Here is an 18,153-nt window from a genome sequence, read left to right as displayed (position 1 = left end):
ACGATTTGAGGAAATACTTTCATATCAATTGAGATGCAGAAGAGATGGTTAAGGTAGTGCCACTATTACTGTGGTGAAAGATAAAGAGAGGCAAGAAATGAAGGAATGTAATGTTCTGAAGGAGATTTAAGATTCTCCCATCACTTTGCGAGATGACTTATCAGCATTAAAAAGACCAGTTGATGTTATTGTCAACTCAAGTGTGACATTAAGCATTAGATCTTGATTTGTATAAGCAATTTCAAATACTACATAGGAAATCAATGTTGGATGGAGGCATTGTTTTTGTGACATGCTCAATTGTTTTGAAGGCAAATGACTATTCTTCTCAAATGTCAAAAATCACTTGATGGCAGAGTCTTCTCCATTTGGGTCTGTCCGAGGTTGTTTTGTTCCTTGAGCTGTGACCTAGATTGCTAGATCTGAGGTCAGTTTTCAGTTTGTCTTTATAACTAAGATTTGGACAATCTTCTGAATTGAAATCCTGCATAAACACTGCATGATCAACCCAGCAAAGCTGAGCTCTTATGATCCTAGGTATGCAGCACTTTACAAGAACCATGACGCTGGGAATTTTGTCCTGTTTTCTAATGTTGCAAAAAAATCACAGATAATAACAATGGAGGGTTTCTAGCTGCTTTATATGATGTTGGTAATTTGTTTAACTCTCACACCCATAACAAAATGATTTAAGAACCATGCATTGCATGATAGGGTTTCGTCTTTATTCTGAGACACTTCTATGTTCTTTCCAAAGTCTGAATGAGCCGACCAAACACTGAGCTTGTTTTGCTAAGAGATGATTGATTTCTTTATTCAGTGTAGTGTTATAGAAAGTATACTCCAAAGATAGCAGTACTTCTGTCCTGAACAGAGTGGTGTCTTGTTGGGATAGTATCTGTAGGATCTTGGAGTATGCAGCCAGAGGTGGGTACTTAATATCTGTCATCCTCAGTGTAACTGTCCTGAGGCCTGGGCAAAGCCATCACCAAGCTTCTGGATGACCTCTGGAGTGAGTGCTATAATAATGCAGTCACCCCTAAGATCGCGTTCATTCAGCAGCTGTTCAGTAAACTTTGTACAAGCCTCGAGTCTTTGCAGAATTGCTGCACTCATGTGATAAGATCTTTGAATGGGCACTGAAGCAGGCCCAAGAAGTTTATAGCAATCAGAGCTGGAAACAACACATCGCCTTGCTTGGTGTCATTGGTGACAGGAAAAGCATCCAATGATTTACCATTTTGTATCATGTTGCTCCTCATATCTTCATGAAATGAGCAAATATATTGATCATCTGCTCATGGCAGTCAAACTTGACAGAACTTTCAACAGGTCTTCCTGTTTTCTGGTGTCAGAAGCCTTAATCAGGTTAATAAGCACCGTTTTTTGTCTTATTCTGTTTAGGGTAATTTCTGGGGCATGGGTTTGGATCCCAACAATGCACATGGTTAAATATAAATATAATAAAACCTGGAATTAGAAGTTAGTCTGATGGCGACCAATCCTATCTTGTTCACTAAAGCTCTTTAGGGAAGGGAATCTGCCACCCTTACCTGGTCTGACCTATATGTGACTCCAAATCCTTAGCAATGTATCTGACTGTTATCTGCACTCTGTGCAATTAGGGATGGGCAATAAATGTTGACCAAGCCAACAATACCAACCTTTCAGAAGTTCACCTCAGGGTTAAATAGATTGACAAAATAAATGGACTGATTTAAACAGAGATAGTGATTGGGAAGGTGAATGAAACCCATGGCTAGGGAGTGGAATATGAGTTTGAGACTGAAGGCAAGACCTTTTGCAAGGATCAATTTTAAGTTCATTTTGTCTCATTGTCTTTCCCTAACCTTATCATTAAGTAAGAATACACGTTGCAGAAGATAATTTAAATAACATTAGATCAGTTACCGAAGCACTACATAAAATAGTTACAACAATTTTTCTGATGAAAAGGTGCACAAGAATATCAGAGCGTGAGTTCTCCTTTGATGAATTGAAATTTGATAGCTACCATGATCAATAAGGTACATTTATACCTTACAACAACTTTAGAAAGAAATTAATACCAAGCCTTTGTGGAGCAGTAACAAAAGGTTATCAAATCTTAGTCAAAAAGTTGAGATTTAGGGAGAAGTCAGCCGTGATTACGTGATTGTACTTTCACCTCCAAATTTTCTTGCCAGAGCTTTGAGTACCAGGTTTGGGATAACTCTCCAGTACAGTATTGAAGGATTGCTGCATCCTGGGAGGACATAGATGAAATAGATGAAATAGCCACTAGAATTGAAAAGTTATGATAACCATGAAGGGTGATTGAACTTGTTCTATTCGTGGAGGTGGCCGAAATTAGAGTCCAAAAACGAAGATAGTCAATATTAAAGCTAATAGAGAATTCAGAAGAAAATTCTTCATACAGAGAGCGATTAGAATGTGGAACTCAGTACCATAATGAGTGGCTGAAACTATTAGGATGAAAATACTTTTGAAAAAATTGAAGCTGGATAAACATACAAGGAGGAAAGGAATAGGAGACTAAGCTGACAGAGTTAGATAAAGAAATGTGGAAGGAAGCTGACACATAGAATAAACACTAATCTCTGCTCCAAACTGGAGCAGTTTGACTTAATAGACTATTTTTGTGTTGTACATTCTATGTAATTTTGAAGAAAGGGTATTCTCCCTAATACTCTGGAAAACATTTATCCCTCAACAAATATGACTAAAATTGATTATCTGCTCATTATCAGTGGTTTTATGGGACCTTGCTGTACAGGAATTGGCTGCTTCATTTCCTACTTTACAATAGTGACCAACTTCAAAGTACATCTTTGGATGTAATGTATACCTTTTAGGAGAGTTGCAAGAGAAATCCTCCCATCTGTCAGGAAACATCATTGTGCAGCTTTATAGAAAGGCTTGAGTTGCCAAGCTTTCCACACTGACAGGTGAGAAGCCCTCCACTTTAGTATCTTGCTGTTTGGTGAGAAACTGATAGAGGCAGGAGCACCTTAAAGAAGTGACAGAATGCTCAGATCTCCGACAGAAAAGAAATAGAAGAATTTTGCTGAAAGAAGGTTTCCAGTTACTTCAAATAACCAAACAATTTTGTTTTTCTAAACCCAGTTTCATTAGGAATTTAGATGTTTTTAAAAAAAACTATCCCATTGACTCAAAACAAATGATAACAAAAGAAATAATGCACACATTTAGCATTTATTGTGAAGTAACTGCTACTACTTTCTCTATAGTCCCTGATGGCGATGCTTCACACCACAAACAACAACAACAATTATTCTTAGTAGAATAATTGGTCCAATGACACATCACGCAATTTCGGCTGTGTATGGTCTTAGCAACAACATGGTGCTAATTTTCTTCTATTTAATGTCACTTACACACTAATGCCTGAGTCATTAAGGATAATAAAAGTCTGTTCATTTGTGTATGATGCTTATTTTTTAGGAAGTTTTATGTGGTTAAAGGAAGATCCCACTTACAGGATTCGGATTGTTTATTACATTTAAATAATGCAAGTTTCCATTCTGATGCTTCCTGCTAATGCTGTTTCAACACCAAGTGAAATTAATGTCCATCATAAATGGCTGTTCAGGATTGCTTGGCACTAAGAAAAGCAAATAAATAGCCATAAGCAATTTTCCTTGATTAGCCTACAGATAATTCTGGATTGAATATCAACTTACTTTTCTCACTTCGAACTTCATGAATCTTTGTGCCAATCGTTTTAATTATTTTTTACGTCTGCAACACTACTGCAGCTATCAACAGATTTTGTGAAGGAATGACCATCTGAAGTGCTCAGAAGTGGAGTTCTATGGAATGGAATATCATGTAGCGTGAATGGTACTTGAAATGCTTCATGTCCAAATGTCAGTGGCTAAACCCTTGCCTACAACCAGAAATGATCATATTTTACTTTAGCAGACAGCACATGGAGTGATTTCTACCATGGATATGTGTGACACACACGGCTCAATGGGGCAGATTGTTATGGAGGTCACACTAATTGTTACAGTCCACAGTTCTTCAGAAGTGCCCAGGCCACAGGATGTCATGCTTTAATTTGTCAAAGTGCCTGAGTAAATTTTCATGTTCACTTACTGAGCGGTCATTTTACATTGCGGTTTGCCTGTCCTAGTTAGATCCACCTCATTTTTAATTCATTCATCCACTTGGTCAGTTTAACACCCAGTGGCAAACATGGGAATTTGTAACACACACCAGTTATATATGAGCATACAGACAGTGAGTATACAGCCCCTCTAGTCTGCTGTGCCATTAAATAAAATCACGGTTGATATAATTGTAATTCCAAAGCCATATTCACATTTTATACCTCTTGCTTACCAAAATATATATCTGCCTCTACCTTAAAAATATTCAATTACTCTGATTTCACTACCTGTTCAGGAAGAGAATCTCAAAGACCCATGGCGCTTTGTGAGAAAATATTTTGTCTCATTTCTGTTTTAAAAATTCAACCTTTATTTTTAAATGATGATCCCTATTTTTAGATTCTTCCATGAAAGGAAACATCATCTCAACATGGCGTCCTATCTAGACTCCTCAAGACCTAAATGTTTCAATCTGATCACCTTCCTCTTTGAAACCCAAAAAATACAAATCCAACTTGTCCTACCTTTCCTCAGAAAGCAATTGGTCAATAATCTGGTAAATCTTCTTTGAACTGCTTCCAATGCATTTATGTCCTTCTATAAATAAGGTGACCAATACTGTATCCATCTCACCATGGCCCTGTATAACTGAAAAATCGTCTTCCTATTTTTATATTCAATTTCCCTTACAATAAATGATAACATTCTATTAACTTTCCTAACTATTTTCTGCATCTGCATACTAGCTTTTTGTGGTTCATGAACTGGGACACAAAGATCGCACTGCATCTCAAATCTCTACAATCTCTCAGGTACCACATTGTATTGGTAGTCTACATTCCTCCTACATTTTTTTCTACTGCACAGATCTCCCATGTCCAAGTGTAGTAGCAATTTCTGGAACTCAAAGTCAATTCATTGATACACTGATCATAGAACATAGTACATTACAGTGCAGTACAGGCCCTTCATCCCTCGATGTTGCATTAATCTGAAGCCCATCTAACCTACATTATTCCATTATTATCCATGTGTTTATCCAATGACCATTTAATTGCCCTTAAAGTTGATGAGTCTACTACTGTTCAAGGCAGGGCATTTACTACTCTCTGAGTAAACAGACTACCTCTGACCTCTGTCCTATATCTATCACCCCTCAATTTAAAGTTATATCTCCTCATGCTAGCCATCACCATCCAAAGAAAAAGGCTCTCATTATCTACCCTATCTAACCCTCTGATCATCTTATATGCCTCTATTAAGTCACCTCTCAACCTTCTTCTTTCTATCAAAAATAGCTTCAAGTCCTTCAACCTTTCCTCATAAGACCTGCCCTCCATACCAGGCAACATCCTGGTAAGTGTCCTCTGCACCCTTTCCAATGTTTCTACATCCTTCCTATAATGCAGTGACCAGAACTGTATATAATACTCCAACTGCGGCCGTACCAGAGTTTTGTACAGTAGCAACATGACCTCATGGTTCCAAAACTCGATCAATAAAAGCTAACACAACGTATGCCTTTTTAACAACCCTATCAACCTGGGTGTCAATTTTCAGGGATCTATGCACATGGACACCAAGATCGCTGTGCTCATCCACACTACCAAGTATCTTATCATTAGCCCAGTACTTGTGTACAGAGAAACCTCAATTATCGAATACCAATTATCTGAAAATCGGATTATCCGAAGGAGATCTCGAGGTCCCAACAGAAACATTACATCAAAGACGTGTTTCCAACAGTGATCGCGTCTTTTGTTTACAGTGATTAAATAGGCACCGTCTCTAAATGACTGACCTCCCGCCCATGTTGGATGGGGTTGGGGACAGGGACAGGGGCAGTGTTGAATGGGGTTGGGGGCGGGGGCGGTGTTGGGTGGGGTTGGAGACAGGTGGGCAGTGTTGGGCGGGGTTTGGGGGCAGGGGCAGTGTTGGATGGGGTTTGGGGGCGGGGGGCAGTCTTGGATAGGGACAGGGGCTCACTGTAAACTGCTGCAGTCTCCTGAACAGGAGCCGACTTTAAAAACTCGAGCACCAGCAGAAAGTCATTTAATCAATTAACTGAATAATTCATTATCCGAATGAAAAAGCGCCCGCCCATCTCATTCGGATAATTGAGGTTCCCCTGTATTCCTGTTACTCCTTCCCAAGTGAATTACCTCATACTTAACCTCATTAAACTCCATTTGCTACCTCTCAGCCCAGCTCTGCAGCTTATCTATAACCTGCAACATCCTTCGGCACTGTCCATAACACTACCAAACTTAGTGCCATTCAGCAAATTTACTAATCTATCCTTCTATGCCCATATCTAGGTCATTTACAAACAACAGTGGCCCCAAAACAGATCCTTGCAGTATACCACTAGTAACTGAACTCCAGATTGAACATTTCCAAATCAACCACCTCCCTCTGTCTTCTTTCAGCTAGCCAGTTTCTGATCCAAACCACTAAATCACCCTCAATCCTATACCTCTGTATTTTCTGCAATAGCCTACCATTGGGAGCCTTATCAAATGCTTTACTGAGCTATACACCACATCAACCGCTTTACCGCCATCCATCTGTTTGGTCACCTTCTCAAAGAATTCAATAAGGATTGTGATGCACGGCCTACCCTTCACAAAACCGTGTTGACTATCCCTAATCAAATTATTCCTCTCTAGATGATTATAATTCTATCTCTTATAATCCTTTCCAACATTTTACCCACAACCGAAGTGAGGTTCACTGGTCTATAATTACCAGGGTTATCTCTACACCCCTTCTTGAACAAGGGGACAACATTTGCTATTCTCCAGTCTTCTGGCACTATTCCTGTAGTCAATGATGACATATAGATCAAAGCCAATGGTTCTGCAATCTCCTCCCTAGCTTCCCAGAGAATCCTAGGATAAATCCCTTCCAGCCCAGGAGTCTTATATATTTTCACACTCCAGAATTGCCATCACTTCCTTATGAACCTCAATCCTGTGTGTGGATCACTGTGTGCAGAACCTTCAAACAGCTGTGTGGCTGCCAAACTTAGAAGGAACACCAGCAGTAATGATAATAGTGAACTCAATAGTTTAATAGATTCTGCAGGAATGTCCTCCTACCTTGGCAGTTACGTCCATTGGATGCAAGTGTGTAACCAGCCACTGGACAAGCACACTGGAAGCTGCCAGGAGTATTGACACAGCGATAGGAGCAAATGTTGCCTCCAGCAGGTAGCGCACATTCATCAATGTCTACAACCAGATGAAAAGAAATACACAGTTTGAAATAGTCAATTGACACAGAATGTCACAAGTGATATAAAAGAGGAGCTGGTAATAAGTCTATTGAGATATGTCAAAGGGACTTAGCCAATTGGTCTAGAGACACTCTGAATTAGTATGAACAGAATTAGTCTGTTTTCTTTTTATTCGTTGCATTTTTCAGCCCTCTTCTGAATAGGTGAATTTATACTACTAAAATGTGATTGCTTGGATATCATCCATCCTCTAGTAGCTTTGCTGAGTGACCTAGGCTTTCAGTATTAGAATATGGCTGAGCAATGGGAGCAATATATCTGGTTAATCAAAATCAAATTTTTCAATGGAAACAAAACCATCTGGCCCATCAATTGCATCCTCCAACATTTTTACTCCTAGTCCAGTATTCAACAACATTTTGAACTGCCCAGATATTCAATTCCACAAGCAATTCTGGTTGATTATTTCAAACTTTAATCTTAACTTTTCAAGCAAAGACGTTTTTTCATGACCTGTTTTCAATTTACTTATGCAAACTTTACAAGTATAAGTTTATGTTCTACTGCACTTGCTTTATGTACATCAATGGGGGTAGTCATGAGTTTTTCTCTCCATAGTGAAAAGTTTAATCCCTTTTCTATCACAACAGAAAACATTATACAATGACTTACTGTGAACTTAGCTGCTTTACCTCCTCTCCAACCCAGGGGTGCTGAGTCCAGTTATGACACTGAACACTTAGCTGAGATTGGGTCACTCACCTCAGGAAGGGATAATACCAGGAAACTATATAGGTCAGCTTCATGCCATACAGTAGGGTTAACAATTGGTCCTTCCAGGCTATTCAGGAGAGAACTTCCATTACAATTTTATTGCAGTTGCTATACTGCAGTGTAAGAGGAAAATTGAGTTTGTATGATTTCATAGTCAAGTATTTGAGAGCTCTAGTACAAAATAGATGGAGACAGGCTCTGGACCTCTTTGTTCAAATCAAGTAATTGGCTTAATCTGGTAGATGTAGAGTGAGAATTCTGATTTGTTCAAAGTCAGACTTTGAGAGGGTAAATGTAAGGTGACTGTCTTTGTTTTGGCTGGCAATAAGAACAACAACCATTGTGTACAGCCAAAGACAAATGTAATAAGAGCAAATGTGTTACAAGGTTCCCTGGAGAGTGAACATCAGGAGAGGTCAATCATCTCCAAATACAGGCTCCAACAAATGCTGATTAATACAAAAAAAAATATGTGATACTAAGAGAGTAATACAAAAAAAATACATGTGATACTAAGAGAGTAATACAAAAAAAATACATGTGATACTAAGCCATACTACAGAGTTTAATCTTCAATCTAATGCTGTATCTCACCTGGCCTCTTATAATTGACCTGAATGTTACTGTGATAAAGGAGAGGAAGAGAAGCAGTGAGAAACCAGTACTTACCTGTGACTTCCTCTATAGTTGAACATCTTGTCACATACTTGTAGCATGGTTTTGAAGGATTAATCATAGAATCCCTACATCGGAGAAAGAGGCCAATTGGCCCATTGAGTTCACACTGACCCTCCAAAGGGCATCCTCTCCTGGCCCATTCCCCCCACCCCCCACCCACCCTCTCTACCTTAACCCCATAACCTACAATTGCCATGGCTAACCCACATAGTACACTAGAGACAATTTAGCATGGCCAATCCATCTAACCTGCACATCTTTGGACTGTGGGAAGAAACTGGAGCACTGGGAGGAAACCCATGCAGACACAGAGAGAATATGCAAATTCCACACAAACAGTCACGTAAGGGTGGAATCGAACACAGGTCTCTGATGCTGTCAGGCAGTAGTGCTAACCACTGAGCCAACATGCCACTCTAGATTAGTAACAGCATAGGAATGTGGCAAAGGTTCGTGGAGTAAATGGTCAACCGTTACTTTACTCTTAGTATAGCTTCTGAGGATACATGAAAGGAGCTACCTCACTTTGGTCACAGATCACATGGAACTGGAGCCCATGTGTGTAGAAGTCCAGAATATGTTCTCACAACTATACCTTGTAGATAGTTTTGCTTCATAAACCTGATAGTCTTCACCAGTGAGGATGCAGATCTGCTACATAGTATCAATGGTGATCAGAGCCACAGAACCAGTGCAAGAGAACGTGAAGATCAGAGACACACCAGTTCTGCAGGTGAAAACTGGAGCCAGTCTCATGATCCAAGCCACAAAAGGCTGGAAACACCTGGTCCACAGGTTCAAGTTCTAAATTCGGACCCGGATGAATTTTGATGTAATTAGACAGGAGCTTGCAGCGGTTGATTGTAGTAGTTTGTTTGCAGATAAAGGGGCCTCTGGTAAGTGGGAGGCCTTTAAAAGTGAGATAGCTAGAGTTCAAGGTCTATATGTTTCTGTGAGGGTGAAGGGCAAGATTGGCAGGAATAGGGAACTCTGGATAACAAGAGACATTAAGACTTTGACCAGAAAAAAGAAGGAGACGTGGCTCAAGTACAGACAGCTAGGATCAAAGGAATCCCTGGAGGTATACAGGGAATACAGAGAGTTTACTGAAGAAGGATATCAGCAAGGTGAAAACAGGGCATGAGATAGCTTTGGCTAAGAAGATTAGAGTGAATCCAAAGAGGTACTTTAAGCATATTAAAGGAAAAATAATAACTAGAGAAAGAACAGGGTCCCTCAGGGACCAGAGTGGACAAGTATGTGGAGAACCACAGGAGATGAGTGAGGTAGATTCACTTAAGATGCATCTGGACAGATGCATGAGTAGTTGGGGAACAGAGGGATACAGATGCTTAGAAATCGGGCGACAGGTTTAGACAGTGGATTTGGATTGGCTCAAACTTGGAGGGCTGAAGGGCCTGTTCCTGGGGTGTAAATTTTCTTTGTTCTTTGTTCTTCTTTGTTCTCAATGAATAATTCTCTTCTATGTTTATCATGGAGAAAGACATGAAGACTTGAGAACTTGGGAAGGTTTGTTGGTGATATCTTGAGGATGGTCCATATCACAGTAGAGGAGGTGTTGGATATATTAGAATGTATAAAGGTTGATAAATCTCCTGGTCCTGACCAGATATATCCAAGAACACTGCAAGAAGTTAGAGAAAAGAATTGCAGGGACTGATATTTTTGCGTCATCGTTAGCCACACGTGAGATCTTGGAAGACTGGAGGGTAGTGGATGTCATGCCTTTATTCAAGAAGGGCTGTAAAGAAAAGCTTGGGAACTTTAAACCAGTAAGCTTTACATCTGTGGCACATAAGTTACTTGAGAAGATCCTGAGAGATAACATATACATGTATTAGCAAAGGTAGGATTTGATTAGGAGTAGTCAGCATAGCTTTGTGAGTGGGAGATCATGCCGAACAAATTAGTTAAAGTCCTTTGACGAAGTGACCAGGAAGGTTGACAAGGGCAAGGCCTTTGAAAGGGTTCCACATGGTAGGCTGCTCTGGAAGGTTAGATCAGATGGAATCCAGGGCCAAGCTGGCAAATTGGACACACAATTCGTTTGATTGTGGAAGCAGAGGGTAATAGTGGAAGGATGCTTGTTGGACTGGAGGCCTGTGACTAGTGGAGTACCTCAGGGGTTGGTGCTGGGCCCATTTCTGTTTGTTATCTATATCAATGATTTGGATGAAAATGTACAAGGCATGATTAATAAGCTTGTTGATGACACTAAAACACGCAGTATCTTGGACAGTGAGGAAGATTATCAGAAATTGCAGCAGGACCTTGATCAGCTGGAGAAGTTAGCCGAGAAATGGCAAATGGAGTTTAATATAGATAAGTGTGAAGTCTTGCATTTTGGAAAATCAAATCAAGGTAGGAGTTTCATGGTGATTGGTGGGGCCTTAAGGAGTGTAGTGGAACAGAGGGATCTTGGAGTTCAGGTGCACAGTTCTCTGAAAGAGGAGTCACGAGTAGACAGGGCAGTGAAGAAGGCTTTTGGTACACTGGCCTTCATCACTAAGGGCATTGAGTATAAAAGTTGGGAAGTTATGTTGCAGTTATATGTGATGTTGGTGAGACCATACTTGGAATATTGTGTTCAGTTTTGGTTGCCTTGTTATAGAAAAGATGTTATAACACTGGGAAGAGTGCAGAAGAAATTTACAAGGATGTTGCCTGGACTCAGAGGTTGGACAAGCTAGGACTTTTACCCTTAGAGCGTAGGAGACAGACGGGGGACCTTATAGAGGTGTATAAGATCATGAGGGGCATGGATAGGGTGAATGCACTCAGTCTTTTTCCCACGGTTGGGAATTGAGGACTAGAGGGCATCAGTTTAAGGTTAGAGGGGAAAGAGTAATAGAACCTGAGGGGCAATGTTTTTACACAGAGGGTGGTATGCACATGGAATGAGATGCTAGCAGAAGTGGTTGAGGCAGTGCATTAACAACATTTAAAAGGCATTTGGACAAGTACATGAATAGAAAAGAATGAGAAGGATATGGGCCAAGTGCAGGGAGATGGACACTTTGGTCAGCACGAAGAATTTGGGCCAAAGGGCCTGTCTCTATGCTATAGGACTCTATGACTCTATCTCAAGAAGGATGTACAGATAGCATGTTCAGGAGGAGGTTCACATGAATGGCCCCACAAATGAAAAGCTTAACATATAAGGAACGTTTGAGGACTCTGGGTATATACTCGATGGAGTTTCACAGGATGAAGGAGGATCTAATTGAAAGTTTCAGAATACTGAATGGCCTGGACAGAGTGGATGTTGGGAAGATGTTTCCATTGTTAGGAAAGACTAGGATCCGAGGACACAGCTTTAGAGTAAATGGAAGACCTTTTAGAAAGGAGATAAGGAGAAACTTCTTCAGCCAGAGAGTCATGAATCTATGGAATTCATTGCCATAGAAGGCTATGGAGACCAGGCATTGAGTATGTTTAAGACTGAGATAGATAGGTTCTTGATTGTCAAGGAGATCAAAGGTTACAGGGAGAAAGTGGGAGAATGGGGTTGAGAAATTTATCATGATTGAATGGTGGAGTAGACTCAATGGGTTAAAAGACCTAATTTCTGCTCTGATGCCTTATGGTCTTATGGGTCCTGTGAAATATGTGGATAACTTTACTTCTTTGCCACCTTCCACAAGGGACAACTTTCCCCAAAAGAGACAGCTGATACTTTATCAACATGTAATTCCTGTATTCAAGAGTACAGGAAGTGTAAGTCAACTGCCTCCCCTAAATGAACAGCATGAGTGGTAGACAAAATGCAGAAAATGCTGGTGAAACTGAGCAGGTCTGGCAGCATCTGTAGAGAGCAAAACAGAATTAACCTTTTGAGTCTAATATGACTCTTGTTAAGAACCGTTTGGACATCTTTCGTTCTTCTACCAAGGACATGCACTGACAACAACTGCAATCACAGCATGATGAGGAAATATCACTTTGTAATGAAAACTGGACAGGGAAGCAAGAAGATGATCTTCTAATAGTTCAATCATGAATGAAAAAAATGAAGTTTCAAACATCTCACAAAGTCGACATAACATCAACAATGTCTTAGGCTGCGGAGCTAGAAAATTACCTTCAATTATGCATGCAAGTGGTCTCATTATATAGATTCATGGACTTGACAGAAGCCAATTGTATACAATACATTTTTGTATCATGCACAGAGAACAACACCATGAACCTGATACAGTAAAGACTTGAAAATAGCATATTACACAGGGTAACCTGGAGATGAGGGGTATAACGAATATCTAAGGATATTAGTAGAACAGTGTTGTACACAAATTTAGCATGTTGTCATTTAACATTTGAGATTTAAAATAGGATCCATTTTACTCTGACTTTCTACTGGCTATAAGCATCTTGAATGATAATACCTATGGACCTTTGTGAATTTTTCTATGTGATGCACCAGGCTAATTAGTGAAGTTCAGACAGTATTATCATCATCTACCTTACCTTCACATGTTATACCATCTGCATCACTGAGCTGGTAACCACGGCGGCAGTAACACTGGTATGAGCCATAGACATTCGCACATTCCTGACTGCAGGGATTGTGCTCACATTCATTTACATCTAAAAACACAAAACAAAGGATTAAAAAGAGCATTAGGTTTATTTTCATCTCTTGTCAGAAATATGGAGCAAGTTAAATGTCACAAAAAACTCCCACAAGGTTGGCATGGCTTCTATATGTGCACATCTCATGTCAGTGATAGTACCTATGTGCCTTAAATTGGATCTGTGTATGTGTCCATCCATTAACCAGGACAGCAATTGGTGAGGAATAAGAGTAAGACAGCCCTTCTTTTGCAAGAGAAATGTCAACTTGTTCTGGTGATAAAGAGATACCGTCTAGGAAATGCCAGAATAGGAAATGATTAACATAGTCATAACCTTACCAGACTAACCACAGCAGCTGTTGGAATTTGAATTCATAAATGTGAAATAAGAAGAAGTAATGATAATCACAAAGCTATCATAACAAAAAGATGGTTCACTAATGCTTTTCAAACAAATCCTTTCTCATTCTCACCTAAATGACACTTCAATATCTCTCTGAGAGCTACTCAGTTGTATTAAATTGCTACAGAAATAAAATACTGTGGGTTTACCTACACCACATGACCTGTAGTGGTTCAAGCAGATAGCTCAAACCTTATCAAGGGCAAATAGGAATAGGCAATAAACACTGGCCTTGCCAGTAATGCTCAGACTCCCATGAAGGGAGAAAAGAAAATGTCCTTGTTATTGAAAAGTGCCACTTGGAATTGTATAATGAAAATTGTGATCCATATGATGCTTATTTCTTACTATGATAAATGATTTTGGAAGTATCTGAAATCTTAGTTTATACTGCTAAAGGTAGAGAAGCATTTTTTGGATCACATGAGGTGCTGTTAAATAAGAAAATGTTGTATTTTTAATGATCAGCTGGTAAGTTATTCAGCAGTAAAATACCTTCACAGTTTCTTGCATCAGCTGAGAGTTTAAAGCCTTTGCTGCAGCTGCAGTAGTAGGAACCTGGAGTGTTCTCACAATTGTGGGCACAGAGGCGTCCAGGATAACGCCTGCATTCATTTTCATCTGAGAGAAATGGAAGTACAAAATTTAGGAAGAAGGGAACAATAGCTCCATGAAACTGAAATGAACAGCAATTGTTTATAAAATCTTCCCATAATCACGGACGTAAATCACAAGAAAGCTATACTGAAATTATTATTTGAGAAACAAATACAGTTAAAGAAGCAAATACAGTTGAAGAAACCCCACTGCCTGCTGACATTAACACCATTAGTTAGCAAGCTGCCATCTCACAAGCAACTCCACCAGTGTCTCAGTAATAATTCCAGGAGAGGCAGGCTCACAGTTTGGGGAGGGAACCATTTCTTGAGGAAAGCTCATTGGGGACCAAGAATTGGGGTAATGCAGGTTTCAAAATTAAGTTACAAGATTCATCACCTTGGACAGCACCTAAACAAGATCTCGATCATAGCTGTACTGGAATCAATATTCAACATTGTGACCACCTTAAGCCATACAAGCTTAAAGGGAAACCATATTGTTGAAAAAGGCTTTTACAAACATTTCATTTGATTTGTTTATGAATATAAAGGATGCAAACATTTCAAGGTCTCCTGTAACCAAGAAAAAGATTGCCCGAACAGAAAAAGAAAACTTACTTGGATGGACGATGTAACATTGTCATATAAGATATAACAGGGCAATGATTCTTCCAAACATTCTTTTCCTTATCCTTTCCATTTCATTATATTCTTTCCAACTCCTCTCTAAGAAACTTCACCCCAGTCAAATGTATCATCAATAAGAACCATGTTGGTGCACATAAGTATGGGTAAGTGCCTTAGCTGCGACATGCACCCTATCAATCCTGCAGGTTCACGTTGCAATCACTAATCCACTTGGTACACTGGAGTATGAATTGAACATCACCAATGTGGAGAAATATTTAAAGGTGGAGTACCTCAGAAAAATGATTTTGGCAAAAGATTTTCTCTTTGTGACCTCTGAGTCAGATGGTTGTGAGCTTACATTCCAATGTAGTACTGAAGGAGTGGGCTATCAGGAGCTGTCTTTGGATGAGGCAATAAACTCATGCCCTGTTGCCGCTCTCAACAATATCTCACTGCACCGCACAAAATCAATCAGGAGAGCTCTCCCCAGTGTCCTTGGCAACATTCATCCCTAACTAAATCTCAACGTAAACATTATCTTCTTGTTGTCACAGTCCTCTTTATGGTATCTCACTGTGCACATTTCCTACACTTCAAAAATAATTACACAGCATAAAAGAACTTCATTGTCCTTAAAGCACCTTGAAATGTCCATACAACTTGAAAGGTGCCATATAAATATAAGCTTTTCTTTCTATGTTGATATAATGTGCCAAGGATATCATGGTTTTTAATTTAATTCAAAACATCACTAAGCATGATTGAACACAACATCTGGTATGTACAAACTTTCTTTCATAAGTATGGGAACCCCTTAAAATTAATTAGGTATATTCCTTAATAAATTTGACCTTTGAACACATTCTAACATGTCCATATGACCATTCCTTTGTAGACTATCCATCCCCTTCTGTTCCTGCCTTGCATTCCCTGCATTGAATGTTTTTAAAGCTAAGATAGATAACTTTTTGAACAGTAAAGGAATGAAGGGTTATGGTGAGAGGGCAGGTAGATGGAGCTGAGGCCACAAACTGATTGGCCATGATCTTATTGAATACTGAAGTGGGCTCGAAGAGTCAGATGGCCTACTCCTACTCCTGGTAAAAAGTGAGGTCTGCAGATGCTGGAGATCAGAGCTGAAAATGTGTTGCTGGTTAAAGCACAGCAGGTCATGCAGCATCCAAGGAACAGGAAATTCGACGTTTCGGGCATAAGAGCTTATACTCCTGGTCCTTATGTTCTTATATTCCATCACTATCTTAGATCCACCCACTACCACATTATGGCTTGATTATAGAAATGGTCTAATTAGGTATTCTTCGTCCTCTAAACTTCAATCCTGCAAAAAATGATTACTCATGAGTCTAGTATTAATGACAACCAGGTCAAGTAACAATGACACTTAAGCATGTCTTCAATCTCAACTTGTGGTTCTAAACTATAACTCAGAATAGAAGGTGAACTCCCAGACAAATTGTATTTCATTTGTAACATTTTAGAATAGAAGCCTTTGCTGGCTATGTACGCATTCCACTTACCAACACATGTTCTGGAAATGCTGTTGAAATAATATCCGATCTTGCAATCACAGTGAAAACTGCCAGGAGAATTGATGCAGGAATGGCCTTCACCACAAGGATTTTGTAATCCTACACATTCATCAATGTCTGCAAGATAAAGAAAACTAGCTTGAAATTACACAAGATCAATTAAAAGTTAGGATTTGTGAGGTATTTTTGACATACAACTGTAGTAGCAAAAATGCGCACTTTTTGTCTTTGTTTTTCATGCTCCCTGCACAGAGTTTTGCATTGCTGGGAACAGGGTTAAGTGTTCAGCATTATCTCAATAAGTTTTCATGGTCACTGCCACTACTCCTCTTCCTGCAGTCTACTGTGCTCTCCCATGAGGTACTGCATTCTCACCCTTTACTTTGGGTTTACACCCCATTGGCTGTTCTCATCTTACTTCTGCAAATACCACTGGTTCCATGCTGGCCCCAGTCATGACCTCCCTCCTCCTTTAGTCATCCCTCTGATGACCCACCAGGTCCCTGGAATCCACTTGAAAGATGAGCAGAAGGATTCCCTAGGACTACTTTTGCCCTAGACCTCAGACCCACTTCAATGAGCAGCCCCTAATCATGAATATAATCACTGGCTGCTACATTTGCACTGAACATTGAACAGTCCTGGACTGCACTGGGATAGATCCACTGACTGAGAGTGTTCTAAGCAGATGACTGACCATATGAAGCCCTTGGATTATGTCTGTGACTGAAAGTACCCTGCCTTGACTGGACTGAAAACTTGCCCCTAACAGTTTCCAACATGGTGATTTGATTGAATACACATGCAGGCAGTTGGCACATGTTTGTGAATGTTAGATTGATGCCTTGGTGTACCATGCAGCAAGATGGCCCCTACTCCCAGGAAAGATCCCTACGTGCATGAGAAGCAGCTAGTCTGAGCTAAAGAGCAATTCAATGCGATAATAGTGACAGCCTTTGGTTCTGGCTGAATTGCCAACATGTTGACAGACATGGGATGGCAAGGCATAGATGCTGTGAGCACGCAGATGGGTGCTAAGTAAGCACTTGTGAAGAGAGCAGGCAAACAATCTCTGAGATGCAGTCTGGTCAAATCCTTGAACTGGATGCCTGTTTTTATTATGCAAAGTATCCTTGCAGAAGTGTGCCCTGCAGCGCAAGTCTGGACTTCCTAAATGGCCCTGCAAGCTTGTTGGAGAGGTACCATGATGGTTATGATGCCAGTATTAGTGGGTGGCTGTCAATTTTCATGAATCATGCTGTGAAGTGCAGTTTGATTGAATGCAATGTGGAAGTCATTTGGAGCAAGTGGCCAGCTGAATCAACCAAGTATCTGCTCCAATTTCCAAGTCAGGTTTTCTTGACATCTAGCTTGGTTGTACAGTTTGATATGATTGAAGGCTGAACATTAATAAAGTAAGTTTGTCCGTCAACAAGGCATTTAACTAGAATAATCTCCCTTATCAGGTAAAATGCTGTTGCCAAGTGAGAAATTTGCCATGCCTCTTGTCAAAAGTATTAAAGGTGAAGTGAAATGGTCCTAACATTGAG

At 39.9% G+C, this 18,153-nt stretch overlaps 1 protein-coding gene across 2 annotated transcripts in view; it reads right to left on the bottom strand.

The window, feature by feature from the left end:
* Window positions 1–18,153, bottom strand: part of fbln1 (fibulin 1) — a 173,736-nt gene that overhangs the window by 71,358 nt on the left and 84,225 nt on the right. For both annotated transcript variants that reach the window (XM_060839893.1, XM_060839892.1), the window contains exons 10-13: window positions 16,592–16,720; window positions 14,320–14,445; window positions 13,315–13,434; window positions 7,238–7,369 (exon numbers count right to left, since the gene is read on the bottom strand). In XM_060839893.1, coding sequence (XP_060695876.1) covers window positions 7,238–7,369; window positions 13,315–13,434; window positions 14,320–14,445; window positions 16,592–16,720 — 507 coding nt within the window. The remainder of the gene's footprint in view (window positions 1–7,237; window positions 7,370–13,314; window positions 13,435–14,319; window positions 14,446–16,591; window positions 16,721–18,153) is intronic.

Source organism: Hemiscyllium ocellatum, chromosome 19, assembly GCF_020745735.1.
Source record: "Hemiscyllium ocellatum isolate sHemOce1 chromosome 19, sHemOce1.pat.X.cur, whole genome shotgun sequence".
Taxonomy (NCBI): Eukaryota; Metazoa; Chordata; class Chondrichthyes; order Orectolobiformes; family Hemiscylliidae; genus Hemiscyllium; species Hemiscyllium ocellatum.
This window is presented reverse-complemented; position numbering and strand designations above follow the sequence as displayed.